The sequence below is a fragment of the Polypterus senegalus genome, chromosome 4 (genome assembly GCF_016835505.1).
Source record: "Polypterus senegalus isolate Bchr_013 chromosome 4, ASM1683550v1, whole genome shotgun sequence".
Taxonomy (NCBI): Eukaryota; Metazoa; Chordata; class Cladistia; order Polypteriformes; family Polypteridae; genus Polypterus; species Polypterus senegalus.
In genome coordinates, this window is record NC_053157.1 from 123,818,205 (window position 1) to 123,838,321 (window position 20,117).

A 20,117-nucleotide genomic window follows, 5' to 3' on the forward strand; every position below is an offset into this window, starting at 1 on the left:
GAATATGTTTTTTCCCTATTTAACACACTTTGGGTCTGTGGAAATAATCATTTCTGTGAGAGAGTTTATGGTATCTTTATTTTATGCGGTAAAATTTTATCAACTTTTCATGTTGTTTGTGGTATGATTGGTGTGGTTTAAATAATTATTGTTCAAGGAATGCATATATAACTAATCTTTTTTGTAGAAATTAGGAAATTGTCATAAATGCATCACCTAACTTGTTCCATTAGTCATACAAGATGGGTATATAGTCAAATCAGTGTATTAATTCATGCATTTATATGGCTGGTGATTTGTATCACTCTTTCTTTCCATTTGCAGGTACTACTAGTACCAGGAGCTGCGTTTAACATTGACCCTTCACAGCCCTCTCAATATATGAGAGCTTCATTCTCACAGTCGACTCCTGAGCAGATTGATCAGGTACATCTTTTATTATAAAGTTATACTTTGTAGAATTGTGAAACCAAGGATACTTTCAGTAGTGTATAGACACTTATACATACATACAAAGCTACCTGTATCTGATTGACTCACTAAATAACAAGGAATTATTGCCTATTTGCAGACAGCCAAAGGAATATTTTTTTTCACTAATGATTATTCTTATGGCCCTGAAGCCCAGCAAAATTCAACGTCATGGAAAGTTTTTTAAATGGTGAAAACATTCTAAGAAAACCTCAATGTTGTTTCTCATTTAACAGTCAAAGAGCTATCTTATTGCTGCAGTTGCAGAATAGCGCAGATGGTTCGATTCTTACCATATATTATGGTTTGCATACAAAAACATGTAAAAAATAATCAATGCTACGTAAGTGATATCAAAAATAAAGAATAATGCACTTTAAAGGATACATCATTCTCTCAATACTCTGTGAAATTAAATATGAAATGAAACTATCCCATATTAACACTAGAATTTCCAGAGCCAACGAAAAAACTCGTAAATTCCTTGGCACCTCTCAGTCAGCATCTTTTGTCTTCTAAATGTGTCGATAAGCCCAAGCAGCCTGCTATACCATCCGCCCACCGCCTCAGAACGGGCAAGAAGTTCTCCCAGTTCCTGCCTTGATTGATTATCTGGGAGTGAGCTACCCAGAATTGTATGGGGAAATAATTTGATGTGTGTTTTGTGTCTAGAACAATCTATGTAAACACATTGCTAAAGCAGAAACTTTTTCACATTTTAGTAATGAATGAGAAAATATAGACATGAACTGTATAATGTGTGAAGGCTGATGGCCAAATATCAAATAAACACTTTCATAAAAGCTGCAAGAAAAATACGACAGCGTCTGTGGTGCAATGGTTAGAACTGCCGACTTAAAAACCTGAGGTCGTGAGTTCGAAACCATCTCCCCCGCAAATTTACCGTTTTGAGTAGTGAGCTGCTCTTATTGTTAATATTACACAATAAAGCATATATTTGATTTGTGTCTGTAACAGCCGGTGTGAATTTATAGGACTTGTAAAAGTTAGCTTTTTTTTTTTTTTTCACTTTTATTCTCTCAGTCACAATCATGATTCAACACCCGTCCCCCACCCCCCAGATCTGACGCGGTTACTTACTGAAACTGGGAATAACTGTAGATGTGAGTGGTTTTTTGAGACAATGGAACTAGAAATTATTTGATCTGGAGGGATAAAACCTGACACACAAATGCTGGGGAATCTGCCTTCTTTGTATCTCACCGTTACTTGATTTTTTTTATTCAGTTTTATTGAGTGTTCCTGCTGACGCTGAATTAGTATGTACCTTATGGTCCATGATGTCAAAGCCACAGAGACATAGGTATATATGATATTTGGAATTATTCATTTCATGACCAGTATAGTACATTTCAGAAAACATTGTAGCACTGATGCAACATTATTCATATTATTCATATTCATTCGCAAGCTTTCTTGCACTTGTAATCAGTGACCACATTTTTTTCCCCTGATCTTGCCAGTCTTCACATGTTGCTGCATGGTGCTGTTTCTGTTGTACTCCAGGACATGCAGAGGAAAGAATAGTATAGAGAGGTCAGTTCCACGCTATATGCAATCATCAGATTCAAATGTTAACAGTTTCCACACACCCAAGGACCATCCTTTCTACGTTTACGACTTGTGTACCTGTTGTAATGTACACACTTCTCTCTGTACTGTGGTCACTATTACACTGAAGAGGCCAGGGAAGCGGCGGTCTTGGAACAGAAGCATGTTGCAGTTGCATTCTCTTTTGCTTTATCCATTGCCTTTTCTTGTAAGAAGCGACAACGAAGTTCCTCTGCAAGGGGAGCCATGAACACTCTTCTTTTCTCTGTGGCCCCCATGCATGCCTTGCACAGCACATGTGCGTTCATCGCCACCAAGTCAAGATTGTTATAGCACCACCTATAGCGCCACCTTCGAGCTTCTGCTTGCACTGAATAAGCTCACGCCTTCTGGTGCACAATGTGAAAGCAGCACCAGGCAAAAAAGAAAGACAAATATATGTGACATTTTGAAAAAAAAAAATTTTTTGACCTGAATAGTACCAATAAGAAAACATTGTCGCACTAATGCAAAATTATTTGAAAACGAACAGCGTCAGATAGGGTGTGAATTTATGCTGGCGCTGTTAGTTAGAGTCAGATCAGAAGTGGGGGGGTGGGGAGTTCAGAGAGAACGTGACTGAGAAAAAAGCTAACTTTTACAAATAACATACATTTACAGCTGATCTGACGCTGTTCATTTTCAAATAATATTGCATTAGTGCGATGATATTTTCTGATTGCTACTATTCAGGTCATAAAATAATTTCTTCAAAATGTCTCATATATTGTCTCTTTCTTTCAGGTGTGTAATAGAAACCACGGCATAGAGAGAAGTGTGTACATTGCAACAGGTACACATGCCGTAAATGTAGGAAGGACGGTCCTTGCATGTGTGTGAACTGTTAACATTTGAATCTGATGATTGCGTATAGCGCAGAACTGACCCCTCTGTACTATTCTTTCCTCTGCATGTCCTGGAGTACAAAAGAAACACCCCCGTGCACCAAAATATGGAGACTGCATGGGCAAGATCGGAAAAAAAAAAAAAAAAACCGCAGTTCCTGATTATAATCGCAAGAAGGCATGCGAATGAATATGAATAATATGAATGATGAACTCATTAAAATATTATATTTAAAGGAGTGTTCCCATTAAAAAAATCATACTTTGATACATTAATCAAAAACAATACTGGAACCTAATGTTTCATATCATATCCACAATAATATATATTATCTCTTATCTAAGAGGTGCATTAATTTTATAATATTACCTGGAAGCATCATACTATCTTTAGATTTCCTTTCAATTTTCCATTGTCTTATTCTGAGGGCAGAGGAGATCTGACTGTATTATGGCTAGATTTTGCCAATGCCTATGCCTGAATTTCTCAGAATTACTAGGGTGGATTCAATCATTAGGGGGATTGAAGTGCAGGTGTGCGCTAGAGAGAGAGGGTCTCGCAGTGTGCTGCCTTCCGGGTGCACAGGTGGGGGACCTCCCTGGAAGGGTGGATAGGCTCTTGGCCAGAGCAGGGATGGATCCAGTTGTCATTGTCCATGTTGGAACAAACGACATGCATAAGGGTAGTCTGTCAGTTCTGCGATCCAAATTCAAAGAGTTAGGTGCCAAGCTGAGAAGCAGAACTGACAAGGTAGTCTTCTCCAATCTGCCAGTCCAGGTAAGATTGAGGAGATCAGAAGGCACGCGTGGCTCAAATCTTGGTGCAGGGTAGAAGGGCATAGGTTTATGGGGCATCGGGACTCCTTTTGGAACAGATGGGACCTTTTCCGCTGTGGCGGGTTACATCTGAACTGGATGGGAAACCAGTGTATTAGAGAGACATATGTGTAGGCTAGTCGAGGATTGTTTAAACTAGGGAATGGGGGTGGGGCAGGGAGTTTAGGACAGGCCAGGTTTAGATCTATACATGAAGGAACAAACAACGGTGTAGAAAAAAAAAGCATAGTAATGTAAATTCTATGATAATTTCCCTTTGATACAATCAAAGTGGAGCATATGATATTATTTATCTTGACTTTCAGAAAGCATTTGATAAGGTGCCACATGAGAAGTTGGGCATCAAATTAAAAGAAGTGGGAGTTCAGGGTTATTTTTTTTAGATGGGTGCAGAATTGGCTCAGACACAGGAAGCAGAGGGTGATGGTACAAGGAACCTCATTAGAATTGGCTGATGTTAAGAGTGGTGTTCCACTAATATATATAATATATATAAATGATTTAGATTGGAATATAAGTAACAAGCTGGTTAAGTTTGCAGATGATACCAAGATAGGTGGATTAGCAGATAATTTGGAATCCGTTATATCATTACAGAAGGACTGGGATAGCATAAAGGCTTTGACAGATTTGTGGCAAATGAAATTTAATGTCAGTAAATGTAAAGTATTACACATAGGAAGTAAAAATGTTAGGATTGAATACACAATGGACGGTCAGAAAATCAAGAGTACATCTTATGAGAAGGATTTAGGAGTCATAATGGACTCTAAGCTATCGATTTCCTGACAGTTTTCAGAAACCATTAAGAAAGCTAACAGAATGTTAGGTTATATAGCATGGTGTGTGGAGTACAAATCCAAAGGAAATTATGCTCAACCTTTATAATGCACTGGTGCGGCCTTATCTTGAGTACTGTGTGCAGTTTTGGTGTCCATGCTACAAAAAGGACATAGCAGCACTAGAAAAGGTGCAGAGAAGAGTGGCTAGGCTGATTCCAGGGCTACATGGGTTGAATTATGAGGAAAGATTATAAGGGCTGAGCCTATACAGTTTAAGCAAAAGAATATTAGGAGGTGACATGACTGAAGTGTTTAAAATTATGAAGGGAGTTAGTACAGTGGATTGAGACTGTTATTTTAAAATGAGTTCATCAAGAACACGGGGACACAGTTGGAAACTTGTTAAGGGTAAATTTCACACAAACATTAGGAAGTTTTTCTTTACACAAAGAACGATAGACGCTTGGAATAAGCTACCAAGTATTGTGGTAGACAGTAAAACTTCAGGGACTTTCAAAACTCAACTTGAGCTTTGTTGGGCTGATTGGCCAATTCTTGTCCAAAGTGTTCTAATGTTCTAATGTTCTAAAAGCTGGTAGAAGTGGCACTGGACAAATATCATGCACCCCAGAAGGTGAAAGGCCTGATTCAATACTACTATAGAAAGTTAAGTTAGATAGTCTCATCTGGATCTGGTATTAATTTAAATTGAGCATAATCACTAACTGTACCATTTTGGTGATGCTGTTCACTCTTGCAATGATCATGGTGATGGAATCAGCAGAACCAGAGTGTAGGGCCCTATAAGCAAGTCTGGAGCAAAGCAACCCCCAATCAGAGTCTTAATGCATGACCTCATGGTAACTACAGCATCAGTGTCTGGAGCCAGGTGGATTTTGCAAGAATTATAGAAGCTAATGACTTAGGCATGTACAAGTTTCAAGCCTTCTGAGACCTGGGCCACGATTCTCAAGAGAGGGAAGGTTACAGTTAAGATCAGTTGTAGGATATGTGAAGAGCAGATCTTATCAATCACAGAAAACCAGTTAAGAGCCTGGTGATGGTGTTCAACTGCAGTCTGAAAGACACTGACTCCATCAGAGCCACCTCTGGAAAATCAGTGAAGTCAGTGAATGATTGCAATTGGCAAAATGGTGGTAAAATTGTATGTCCTTCGAGGTGCCATTTATAAGGCAAATGAAGCCCTAGGTACCATGAGGCTGAAGAGGAAAACAACTATCACAGCAAACACAGAGGCAATAAAAAGAGCCACTAGGTGGCTCTGAATATAAAGGGGAGAACAGTGAGAGAGCAAGCATGCCACTTAAATATAGGCTGAGATGTGATCATCCCTGCCGGGTCACCGTGGATAAGGAAGTCTGATCTTTGAAGAGACAAAACAACTGATGATTCCAGGTAACATCACCGATGATGTGTCCAAGTTTGTGCATCATTGGATTCCCAAATGTCAATGTAATTTAAACTGATTACATAATATCCCTTAGGAAATCAGAATTGTCACCATCTGACATCATTGGATTCCCAAATGTCAATGTAATTTAAACTGATTACATAATATCCCTTAACAAATCAGAATTGTCACCATCTTATCGATCCTGCATTGTTCTTTAAGTTCAAATACACAGTTATTTAGCTGGTAGTTTAAAATTATCTCTCCAGTTCATTAGCATACCATTAGTTTTCTCTGTTAATTTTTGTTCTTTCAATTATCCTTTCCACAAGAAAAACAAAATGTCTTTCAGAGTACTAGCTTTAAGAATGTAAGAAATCTGGCAAAGAGAGAAGACCATTCAGTCCATCAAGCTTGTTTAGCCAATAGTTAATTGTTTCATCCAGATATTTCTTAAAATGGTTGTCAAGGTTTCTACTTTAACTAAATGACTTGGTAGTTTGTTCCAGATTCCCATAACTCTTTGAGTGAAGAACTGGTGCCTGGCTTCAGTCCTAAATGCCTTTCACATTATTAACTACTACTAAATAACACAATCAAGAAGAATGCAACTTCAATTAACACAATTAACCATGACATATTTAACATGATCATAACAAACATTAATTGCAGCTAAAACGTGTATAGTAATAATCATTTTGCTGGCTTTTTCATAGAATGTTTTTTATATGCCACATAAATAAAAAAATATAAATAAAATAAAGCACCGCCTACCAATTTGCCAACGCGTTGGACTACGGAAAGTTTTGGGTTATCAGAATTCTACCATATTGCTTTGAATGAAGGAAAAGTTTTATCAAGTACAAATTCTGTATACCATCCCCTGTGTATCTTCTTTAATTTGTTGCATTTAAAAGTACTTAAAACAAAGCAAATCCTACATTTGTTTGATTGAATTCATATAAACCAGAGTAGCCAGTGAATTTATAACAGATTTCATCAATACACTGTATACTGGAAAGGTCTGTTTTCTTTACTATGTGTTCCATAGTGAATAATTATAAAAAATACTATAGCTTAAACCAAAATAATAATGCTTGGTTGTTTGTCATTTAACAGGTGTTTTAATATGCTGTCCACTTCTCCTGGCTTCACATATTAAGCAAGCCACTGTTGTCCTCCCTGTGGCCTCATTTCATTGCCAATGAGGTTTTCCCTTCTAATCACTTCTTTGTAGGACAGTACCAGGATAGCCATTTATTTTTAGTATATTGTTAGGCCAAAATGTCCCTGAAGGCAGAGTTTGTTTTTTTTTTTACCTTCTTGAACATCACACAGGTATGAAACTAATTTATGTTGATTTTACTTCCACTACATCTCTTCAGGGTGTCATAAAATCCGTTATTTTTGATCCACTTCTGCAGACTAACTCCAACTACTTCCCCTTCAAGGGAATAACAAATGCGCACTTCATGTATTAATTCAATGTAGACTATGTTGTAATATGGAGGTCTATAGAACTTTTTTAGAGACTTTTCTCTCATTTTAGTACCTGGGATTCCCAAACCTTATCAAGACTCCTCAGTGGTAGCATAATAGCAGGGACATTGGACTTTACACAGCAAAAATGGTGATTGAGTTATAAACCTAAAGTCAGTCACTAAATACAGTGGGATGCAAAAGTTTGGGCAACCTTGTTAATAGTCATTATTTTCCTGTATAAATCGTTGGTTGTTACAATAAAAAATGTCAGTTAAATATAACATACAGGAGACACACACAGTGATATTTGAGAAGTGAAATGAAGTTTATTGGATTTACAGAAAATGTGCAATAATTGTTCAAACAAAATCAGGCAGGTGCACAAATTTGGGCACCGTTGTCATTTTATTGATTCCAAAACTTTTAGAACTAATTATTGGAACTCAAATTGGCTTGGTAAGCTCAGTGACCCCTGACCTACATACACAGGTGAATCCTATAATGAGAAAGAGTATTTAAGGGGGTCAATTGTAAGTTTCCCTCCTCCTTTAATTTTCTCTTTTAACATATTTTGCATCCCACTGTATGTAGAAACTATTTGTAACTAACTGAATTATATCTAGATCTTCTAAGTAACCTTGATAAAAGCTTCTACCAAATGTATAATTTCATAATAAAAGGGATGATCATTTCAAGCTCATTTCTTTTCCCAAGAGCACTATCCTAAAATACAATTGACTTGCTAATATGCACTAATTTTTCAAGCCTACTTACTCCAATATAGGGATTTGGGATAGGGATTTTATAGGATTTTACTACAGCTTGTCATGGTATAAGGTATGAATCAAATTAATTAAAACGGGTGCTTACACACACACACACACACACACACACACACACACGTACACATTTACAGGCCAGTTTTAGAATTGCCTGTACTACCTGCATATGTTTGGGATGTGGATACATGCCATAGTACTTAGAGAATGAACTTGCCAGCTCCATATAGGCAATACATAGGCCAGGTTTTAAAACTAATATTCTAAAGCTAGCCATGGTGTCACTGTTTTGATCTGTATACCGAAAAGTTTCAGTTTTGGAAGTACAGTAAACACATCAAAAATATTCAACTAATATTATTAGTTGCTATCAATGAGGCACACTGTATTATATTTACGTAAAAGAAAGTACTACAGTATTTGGTGTTTATGCTAAATTCTTTTATCTATAAAATTAAAGTGTGTAATTTGCTAATGAATTTATAAAAATGCATATCAGTTTTTCTCAACTTGTTTCCTCCAAAGTCAGCAGTCAGCCAACAGAGATATGAATATTTTTCAAAGGTTAAATAACTTGAACTCATTACGTACTTGCATGCCAATAGTTTTCATGTGAGCAATTAGGAAAGTCCTAATCTGATTTTTATGTTTAGAACATATTGCAACCAAGTTTTTATATATTTAATGTGGAAAGGATTTTAATAAAGCATGGAAAGAAATTTCTACTTTTTCTGCTACTTGTTGATCATATATTCAGTAAGTAAGCTCACTGAGAGACAAACATAGCAATCCTTCATGGTTCATTAATCAGGAGTTACTGTCTAAAGTCCATCTTTTCTTTTAGTTCAGCATTTTTTTCACTAAATATTTCACATCACAGCTAACTGTTACAGATAAAAAATATCTTCATTCATCTTTTAAGTTTATCTGTTGTTTTAAATCACATTATGTAGTGATCCTAAGAATAATTTCAGTCAGGATATATTTATTAATCTAGTTGCTGACATGACCTTTAGATTGCTGTTCTTGTGGATAGTGGCAATTTGCTCTAGACTTTGTGTTTGAGTAAGCCAATTGTGGCACACACAAATTTTATTTGATTATAAAGAATCCCCCTTTTTTTGCTTGTGTCTTCTTTTTCTTTTTTCCCGTTTGTTTTTTCTTTATCCATCCACTATCCAACCCGCTATATCCTAACTACAGGGTCACGGGTGTCTGCTGGAGCCAATCCCAGCCAACACAGGGCACAAGGCAAGAAACAAACCCCGGGCAGTGCGCCAGCTCACTGCAGGGCGCACACACACACACACACACCACCGACACACCAAGCACATGCTAGAGACAAGTTAGGATCGCCAATTCACCTAACCTGCATGTCTTTGAACTTTTGTCTGCCTTCTCTGTATTGATTTTGAGGTAAATGGTTGTATCTGTTATCTCTTATATATATTTCTCTTCTGGTTTGTCCTGCTTCCTCTTCAAACCGGAAACCCCCCCCACGCAGCCCACACACGTCACCGTCGAAGTGAAAGGTTACGCGGTCAGGCTAGATATAGGGCAGTGACGTGACACCAATGGGGTCATGAGAGAGGAGCTGGGAACATGGTAGTCTGAAGGAGGAATAGGAATCAAGAAAAGCGGCGTTGGAGTGCATGGGAGGCCGCAGGCAGCGTGGGGAAGGGTTTGGAAGAGAAGGAATAGGAATCGAGAAATGCCGTGTGGGCTGTGTGTAGGGGGGACCGGGTTTGAAGAGGAAGCAGGGCGAACCAGAAGAGAAATATATATAAGAGATTATTGAGTGCAAACTGTTCGCTTTCCGAACTTCTGAAACAATTTTCATTCCCAAAATCTCTCTCCTTCCTTCTGACACCAATCTCCCTTTTAAATTTGAATGCACACAATTCCCACTTATACTCGCCTTTTCCATGACTATCAACAAGTCTCAAGGACAAACGTTTGCAGAGATTTGCGTTAATCTACAACAACCAGTCCTCAGCCACAGTCAGTTGTACGTGGGTTTTTCTAGGGTTAGATCTTTCGACTCATTATCTGTCATCTTCAGCAAAACACCTATTCACATCTGCATCTTTCAAGAAGTATTTCTTTCTTCTTGATTTCTGAATTCCTTTCTCACCGTGTTTCAAAACTGCCTTGTATATGAAGACTATATCTACTCGAGTCTCAGTATAATACTGTCTCAAGCCTTGTACTGTTTACAACCTCCTAGATGAACAAGAATCCAACCCCAGAGATTACTTAAAATTTCTTATAGATTAACAGGGTGTATTTTTTAATGTGCTGCCCATAACTCATCTATGCAAGTGGAAGACATAATGTATATTAATGTGCATGACCACTATGTACATTCGGAAGGGAAATAGAGTATACTCATCATTATATTCATTCTGCATTGAAAATCCTTTATGTAAGGTCTTGTTAGTCATCTGTCTCTTCTGTTTTCATTAAAATGTCCCTTTCACAATGATTTGTTTCTCTTTTGTTCTCAGCCAGTCTTTGTTTCTCCTGTAAACTAGCCATGATCCACAACTAGTCCTATATGTAACCTCAAAGAACACATGTGAAATACAATAACAGCTTACTTCACTTTAAATTATATTTATATGGGGTATACCATACAGTTCAAGGTGCTTACTTCTGCATTAGAAGTTGAATGTTTTGGCTTCTTGCTATTGCAAGGAGTCGGTAATTCCTGTTGTATTTATCACTGATAGCCCTACATTAGGTCTGGGGCCTTTAGCCACATCTTTTAAATGCAGTTTGGCTCAGGCTACACCCATTTTAGCTGCATGATATCTGGAATTAACAGGTTTTGTTTTGATTAATTTGGCTTATTGTTTAAACAGGCTCCTAATCAGCTAGTGATATTGGATAGATTCATATTAGAGGGCCAGGAAACATACTAACACAGAAAAAATATTATCATAAACTTTAGCATTTCTACATTTTTGCTCACAAATGTCTCTCTGCCCACTGAGGGATTAACCTTGCAGGTCAAAGAAAAGATGAAGAGCCATCATAGGATGGCCAAAGTGTAGGTGCCAACAAATAAACAAAGGGTGAATGCGATTGCTTTCTCTTTAGTCTCCTGTTAAGTTAATTCTCCCTTCTCGGCTTTTAAAGTGTTGGATTTATATTTCATTCTCACCCACTGGTGAACTACAGTATGTTTCACTCCATGTCAAGTACAAAAATAAAAGTTCATTTAATATATTTGACTGTCTTTGCCCAGGGTTGAAGCTTGTTTCTTCATTCTAACCAAGATATTTGTCCAAATAATATATTCTAAAGTGTGCCCCCCACACTATTTTGTGGCTCTTGATTGAATGGGTATTATGTGATTCTCCACAGTGATCTGATCCATAAATATATACTTTATCTCAAACTTTTTTTAATATAACCATGGCTGTTGAAAACAAATAAAACAGACATAGATATTTCTGAGTCTTAACAGTCAACCTTCTCAATTTACATAATTAGCAGGTTGTACAAGATTGGCCCAAAGGGGGTCATATTTAAAACGTCTTTGCTAATGCAAAGTGAGGTCATTCTAAAGTCTCACTACATAAACAAAAGATTCAGTAACACTTTTTTTTATTTTAGATACTGCAAAAATGCATCTTTTACCCATTTATTGATATGTAACAAGAGCTTACTTTTGTGTTAATAAGACTTGAAAAGACATCAATAACATGGTTATTAGCTTTGGATAAACTGAAAGTGGCTTAAGTGAGAAATATTTCTCTTGATATTGAAAACTTCAGTATAAGACATGTAAATCCAGCATATCAAAGACTCTTAATATGCCATGCACAAAGATGAATAACCACTTTACTGATGTGTTATAAGCATAACAGAGACCAAAAGAAACCTTTGTTAAGGTCTTGCTACATAAGAGTTGTGTTCCCAGAGATTCTTCTGCTGGACCCCGATTGCACATACAGTAGAGTCTCGCTTATCCGATTTCACGAACGTCTCTGGACACATACAAATCGGGTTATGACCAAAAAGTTGCCAAACTTTTGCATCTGTTCACGACCACACACTAGGTATACGAACGAGCCAGTTTCCCTTTCGGTTTGTGCGCGCCGATGATTTCCGCATGTGTTCAGTCTCTCCCTGTGCATTCCCTGTGTAGCAAGAGAGAGAGACACAGACAGACACACGCGCTCGTGAGAAAGAGACACACACACACACACACCACACACACGCACGCACACGAGAGAGAGACACACGAGTACACGCGTGCGCGCACACACACACAGGCGCACGCATGCACACGTGCACGAGAGAGACACAGGCGCGCACGAACACATACACACACACGCACACACGCCAGAGAGGGCTGGCCACATAATCCACTGTAATCATGTTTTACAACAAAACAACAGAAAAATGTAACTGAAAAAATGAACTTAGCATCTAAAAATAGACTACGCTCACGCTCGCAACTTACAGTTCTTGTTGCCGATTGATGCGTTTTTTGCGGTGGGACGTCGGATAATACAGAATGTTGGATAAGCGAGACTCTACTGTATTTATATAACTTAGTCCAAGTGTTAAAATACTGTCGTTCTCTAAAATTAAAATGTCCTTAATACATTTTATGCTCAAGCTTATCAATTTTATTACTTTTTTACAGGTCATTGTAAATAGTAAAACAGCAAGTGCAACTTTTAATAGTAGTAAGTTAAATGCTTGATTTAAAATAATTATGATTTTAGTATTGTTGTCCCTTAAACAAAAAAAAAAAAAAACTTTTCCCTGTTACCTACACATTATTGAAGCATCCACAACTGTTCTTCGTAGCTTTATGTCCTGACGTGCAGTTTGGCAGAACCGAATTATTCCAAATAATCATGTCTTTTACATATTCTCAATGAAGGACACTGAATGTCCTGTACTTTGACTTCTCTGTGGTTCAGTAACCATTTACAGCCTAATGTGTTGCATAATATTGATAGCTTGCCACTGGACTGAAAGTCATGTAATTAAAAAACATATTTTACTGAAATGCATGCCTCAGGCTTTTGTTTAAAAAGTAATATTCCTCAACAAATATATGCAGCTTAGTGAGGTCCAAAACCAAAGGGAGTAGTATGCAAAATTAGTTTATTAATGTTTCCAGATTCATGGAAAATACTGATTATTACAGCTTACCTGAAGAAGGGGCCTGAGTTGCCTCGAAAGCTTGCATATTGTAATCTTTTTGGTTGGCCAATAAAAGGTGTCATTTTGCTTGACTTTTCACTACATTCATAATGGCTAACATGGTACAACACCCTAGTACTACATGAAAAATACTGCAAAGTTATATTACTTAATGAATATGGCATTGATGAGAGACTCCATTTAAGGTCAATATTTAAAACCATCTACAGTAAATCATGGACAATAGCCATAATTTCCAGAGAGCTGCAAGTTTCCTGACTTGCCAAGTACTTTTTTCAATTGGGTTAATGCCACAGAGGTTTATTTTGTGTAGAATTTGTTTTCACATCCTCCATTTGTTACAGTTGCTCCAGGGTTTCCTATGTGGCTTTAGCCTTTTTTCCATCTGTTACTCTTTTTGAATTCTTTTGTGATTTGTGTGTATGTTTTTGTTTTATTACTTTTTGTGTATATTTTTTATTTAACATTTTCTTATTTAAGAATCACTTTGAGATGTTCTTTGTTTCGTCTGTTCTGTTCATTTAGTTTGTATCATTATTTATTGTTTTCATTTTGAGCCCAAAGGGTGTAGCGCTTCCTTACACAGCAGCTGTTGAGGCTGCTTATCTAAAGGCCTGAAAATGTTTAATCTTTATTTGGCTTTAAAGTTTTTGTTTCCTCTTTTGTTTATTTTTTTTTTACTTTTTGGATTACAGATTTGTTTAGTTGTTTTGTATGATTTTTCAGTTTTGTGTTTGTACCTTTTCTTTACTTAATAAAATATATAAAAAAAATTTTTTTTGGTGGGGAGTTGTGCCTTTTACAGCTTCCCTCTCCTATAAGCAATTCAGTGTACGTGTCAGGCCTGTTTGAGTTTTATAACTAAGCCTGTTTGAAGGATTTGGGCCTTTTTGAAGTTTTGGAGCATAAACCACAAACCTTTTCAAATTCACTTCATCATACTTTAATTTTCCTGAGATTTCAGCATTAGTAACATTAGAATATTTTAAAGTGTGTGGTCATGGTGTGGAACTGCATAGTAGAGGGGGTTCTCAGTGAGCATGAGAGCCCAACTGACATCACCATGAGATGCTCTGCTTTCCGCCTCCCCAGATAAAGTAGCTATTCCTACAGCATACTGCTCATTCTGACAAGGATGTTGATTTAAAGATCCTTTAGAATCCAGAGATTTTTCAAAGCAAAGTCATATTTTCCGTAGAAGGTGCCTAATTTTCTGACTTCATCCATTGTCATGTTTTCATTTACTTTTTGATCTCTTGCCTGCTTATTAATTTTCCAGTTTGTGCTTACCCCTTTTGGCTTAGTTTAGTTTACATTTAGTATCTTGTGACATTAGTACTTCTGACTGCTTCTTGAAAGCCTCTTACCACTATATTAGGAACTAGCACCAGGACTTGCCATTGTCCAGGTGAGTAATTTTAAGGTAGAATTATCTAACTTCTATTTGGCAGCAGAAGACAATTTGCCAGTTGCAGTTCTTTAATTTATTTCAAGGCTCAAAATCCAGGAAAAGGCACTGTCCTTAAAAACTCACTGTAATAAAAAGGATCTTTTCAAAAGTCATTCCCAGGATCAAAATTTTGGGTTCCAACATAGACTAGTGTGTCTACCTGAAAAAACAGGATGTGTGGAAAATTCTGTTAAGAATGGACCTATGATGTGCAACTCCTTAAAGAACAAACACACACATCCACCCACATTGAGCTTGATGTACTGTATAACAGTAATCAGTACTCTGTATGTTTATAGAAGCACAACACTACATTATACGGTATGTTAATATATTAGTATGTAAATATGCTTGCATTTATTACATTTTGTTTCTATTCTGTAACTATGCATGGACTTTGAGCCAGTTGTTTGGTTACCTCTTTTTCTTTCCCAGCATGGGCACTGTGTGGTGAGGGGTTGTGTGCCTCCATGTTCACTTTAGTTTTTTCATGTTAAACTAATTGGCCTGGTATAAGTGCACGTGGGTGTGAGTTAATGTGTCCTGTCATGACAGATAGATTTGATGGATACTTTATTAATCCCAAGGGGAAATTCACATACTTCAGCAGAAGCATACTGATAGTGATAAAAATGCAGGTAAAACAGACAATAACTTTGTATAATGTTAACGTTTACCCATCCCCCAACCCCCCAGTGTGGAACTGAAGAGTCGCATAGTGTGGGGGAGGAACAGGAGCTGGACAGTGACAGCAGTCTGTCGCTGAAGCTGCTCCTCTGTCTAGAGATGGTACTGTTCAGTGGATGCAGTGGATTCTCCATTATTGACAGGATCCTGCTCAGCACCTGTCGCTCTGCCACGGATGTCAAACTGTCCAGCTCCATGCCTACAATAGAGCCTGCCTTCCTCAGTTTGTCCAGGCGTGAGGCATCCCTCCTCTTTATGCTGCCTTCCCAGCACACCACTGTGTACAAGTGGGCACTCGCCACAACTGTCTGATTAAACATCTGCAACATCTTATTGCAGATGTTGAAAGACGCCAGCCTTCTAAGGAAGTATAGTCGGCTCTGTCCTCTCTTGCACAGGGCATCAGTATTGGCAGTCCAGTCCAATTTATCATCCAGCTGCACTCCCAGATAAAGTGCTCATTCCATTTTCTTATTTTTTTCCTCAGCCCTTACACTCGATTTAATAATGATGAGCCCTGTATTGTCTATGTAAAGATATGTGAAACCATATTAAAGCTTTTGGTAATATGACACAGCTGAAATCACTGTTTTTAAGGACTTGTGCCAAATAACCTTTGTCTAAATTGTTTTGTAGATTTTTGAAGTGAAAAGTGTAATAAGGAAATGTTGCCTTGTAAAATACTCCATCTACTATAGGCATCATAAATGTGCACGCTAGGTTTATTCATCCTGAGACACTGAATATTTCATCTTAAAACTTGAGTATAACTGATCTCTATTGTGTGTGTTTCAAAGGTCACTAAAAAAAAAGTATGAGATTCCCACAAGCATACAAAATGTTGCATCTGATGTATTATTTAACACTTTATTCAGCTACAAAAGAACATTGTATTCCTTTTGGATTTAACTGGATTTTTGCATTAATAAGAGCATAAAAATGTGGTCTATTTTTCTGGTTAAGTCTCAATAATAGACAAACACAATCTGCTTAAACTAATAACACACAACCAACTGTACCTTTTGTTAATTTCATTAACCCTTTTGGCCCTGCATTTTCTGTTTTTATGGGAAAAATTATTTAGTGAGATATTCTACCGTCGGGGTGTCTAGGAAGCTCAAAAAAGAAAAGAAAAAAAAAAATCACTGTTATTATATAAGAACTGCCAAATACTTCAGTCTTCTTAAGGAAATAAAATTGAAAGGGAAGCTACTTAATATGTGGTGCGCACAGTCCGAAAGTGTCCATTTTCACTTCTTTGCTTCGCAGAGTATATGCCAGTCTCGACAGTCTGAACTAAGTAGCATGCCCAGTTCCAATGGCTGTAAACTTACCTGTGCTTTACAAAAACGGCTGCATATTTATGTACTAGTGTTAGGATGTCAGGGCCAAAAGGGTATAAATTAGTATGTAACTCATTCACTAGAGGATACTATAAAAGGGAACTATAAAATTTCACTTCTAAATGTATAATGCACAGGCATATTTTCCAAATCAAGCATTGGTGCAATGCTTAACTTTCAGATAGTTTTTCTATGCTGTGTTCTATTTTAATTACAAAAGTCAATCAGCTATGACTGTAAGCAAGGTCACACTGTAATGCATGAAGAGAAAATATTGGTAAATTCAGGCTTTAGCAAAAGTATTAGAAGAATATATTAGAAATTAAATTTAGTGTAGAGATCAAGACAAATCAAGTATGCCAAGCAATTATTAAATGAAGAGTATATACAATATTTCTTTTTAATAAAAGTTTAGCTTTAGGCCACTATTATAGTATAGCTTGAAAGGCTAGAGGAGGAAGTGATGCCATGAAAGACCAAATATGGAATAGAGGACATCTGCCCAGTTGAAGAACCAATCAGGAATAAGAAAAACAGAAACTAGAAAAACAATAGACAGTATAGCCAGGTGCGGAATGAGCTCATTGAACAAAGTTAAAATGATAAGAAATTGTTATAAAAACTTCGATTATGGCAATGTTCAGGGCTCGATCTCATTCGGCCGAATTGGGTGGAGTCCGTGTTGTTGATTTATTGCAATAAAGCTTTGAAACTCTGTCTGTCTATCCTGAGTCCTAATAGCCTTTATTTTTAGGTAAAAAGCCTTCTGATGATGAATTTTTCACCATGACAGTATCTGCGGTGGGCTGGCGCCCTGCCTGGGGATTCTTTCCTGCCTTGCGCCCTGTGTTGGCTGGGATTGGCTCCAGCAGACCTCTGTGATCCTGTAGTTAGGATATAGTTGGTTGGATAATGGATGGATGGACATTTAAAGTATACTATGGCTGCAGCAGCTGGTAAAATTATTATATCACAAATTAAGATGCACTATCCTCAGGCAAGGAAAATTCAAGGAATTATATGGTTAGCATCACATTCCATATAGTGTGAGAAAAATGTACTGGCAAAAAAGTTTTTGTTTTGTCACAGCTACTTGCAATTTTTCTAGTTTTACCTGTTATGTAAATCATTCTTGTGTTTAGGTTTTACATTTCATGTTTTTTTTTTCTTTTCAGGGTTTTCAGAGACTGTCAGAGTTAATCAAGGAGGCCATGTAGAATGTATTCAGAGAAGAACCAAGTTAAAATTAATAAATGAAATCAATGTGGAGGTTTTGCTCAAGTATAATTGCTCTTTTAATAAAGGACACTATTCATGACTAAGGGCTCACACTGAAGAGAACTAACAATCATGGCATTAGAAACAGGATTAAGAAAACTATTTACAACATAAATATATGTGCTTGATTATCTGGATATTTACTGTACCAATGATATTTTTGTAATCCACAGATTAATCTTAAGGTAATGTTAAGGATATGGATTCTGGTGTTATGTAGTTGTAGCCCTAATAAGTTTTAATTGGTTTTGTTCCCAATTGAGCCTTTCTGGTTTAGTGATCAGTTCTTTAGTTCAGCACACACTTATGTTTCTGTGTTCTTGAAAGAAGTTTGCACAAAGTTGCTTACTTATTAGCTGGCATTGTGGTCACCCTTCTTACATGGTAAATCTCCAGAATAGGTAAACATTCTAAAGATTACAGCTTTCTTTCTTTAAAATTAAATACATAATATCCATTTTTTCAGTTTTCCATTTTGGCTTCTTTGTAGCGCTTCACATAAGGTGAAATAATATATTCAAAAATGTGATCTTTCTTTGTTTGAATGTTTAGAAATTACCAAAAAAGGTCCCACCGTTTACAGAGCATTTTTCATAAATTGGTTCACCATGATCAAGCAGGCTTTAGTAGGTCCCAGCTAACTTGACAAATTATTCCAACGATTTGGCATATTATAATATCTGCCTTGCCTCTCAAGACCCCAGCAGTACTCACAGCTGTAAATCAGCACAGAGCACACAGTCTCCCCAAAACTGATTGACCATCCAAGAAGACGACTACTGAGGGAGGCCACCAACAGACCTATGAGATCTCTGAAGGGGTTATGACCTACAATGCCCGAGATTGGAGAGACTACACATACAACAGATGCTACCAGTTGCACCAGCAAAGAGAAAGCCACTGTTAAAAAAAAACAAAAAAACACATGCCATCTTGGCTAGAATTTGCCAGAAGGCATAGGAGAAACTCTGAGTCAGCTGGAAGAAGCTTTTATGGTCTGATTTGACTAAAATTGAGCTTTTCGGCCATCACACTAAATGCCATGCCAGACATTTCACATTATGAAAAACACAACATACTGTATGTACCATGAAACATGGTTGTGGCAGCATCATGCTGTGGGGATGCTCTGAAGCAAGTCCTAGAATGCGTGTTGAGGTAGAGGTTAAAATGAATGCAGAAAAATATGGGGAAATCCTGGAGGGAAACCTGATGCAGTCTGCAAAAATACCTGTACTTTGAGAGAAGATTTTTTTTTTCCAGCCCCAAGCATAAAGTCAAAGCTACACAAGAGTGACTTAGCAACAATGTTATTGTCCTTGGGCGACCGAGTTCAGGTCTCAATCCAGTTGAATATTTGTGGCTGGACTTGAACAAGGCTGTTCACTCAGTATCAACATGCAACCTTATAAAGCCTGAGCAGTTTTTCAAAGTGAAATTGGAAAAAATTCAGTGTCTAGATGTGCAAAAGTTGATCGTGAAAGACCTGTGCACACAGACTCAAGGATGCAATGGCTGCCAAATGTGCATCTACTACATACTGACATGTCTACTGCAATGTGATCAGTTATTTAGGGGTTTATGTACTGTAATTAATTTAGACCACTTTGCACACATCTGTTTTCAGTTTGACATTAAAGAGTGTTCTTCTGTTTATCAGAGTCAAAAATGTCAAGGTAAATCCACATGTTTTAGAATAATAAAATGTTAACACTTCCAAAGGGGTGAGTACTTAATATAGGTTCTGTACCTCCCCATTGTAACTTTATAAGCTCCATGCATCCACTCCATGCTCCAGCCAACCACTAGCTGAGTCTTATCTCAAGATTTTTCTGGAATGATGAAAGACCCAATCTTAAACTTGTAAAAATTAAATTTAATATTGGTTTAATTGGGGAAGGGAATGGAGGTGAGTGTTTCCACCTAACACAAAATCACTGCGACTTCTTCC

General features: G+C 37.2%; 1 protein-coding gene across 1 annotated transcript in view; it reads left to right on the plus strand.

Annotated features, from left to right (window-relative positions):
- Positions 1 to 18,627, plus strand: part of aadat (aminoadipate aminotransferase) — a 112,061-nt gene extending 93,434 nt beyond the window's left edge. Inside the window, exons 13-14 of the mRNA XM_039751250.1 lie at positions 325 to 426; positions 18,064 to 18,627. Of these exons, the coding sequence (XP_039607184.1) occupies positions 325 to 426; positions 18,064 to 18,105 (144 nt within the window). The 3' untranslated portion in view covers positions 18,106 to 18,627. The remainder of the gene's footprint in view (positions 1 to 324; positions 427 to 18,063) is intronic.
- Positions 18,628 to 20,117: the final 1,490 nt, after the last annotated feature.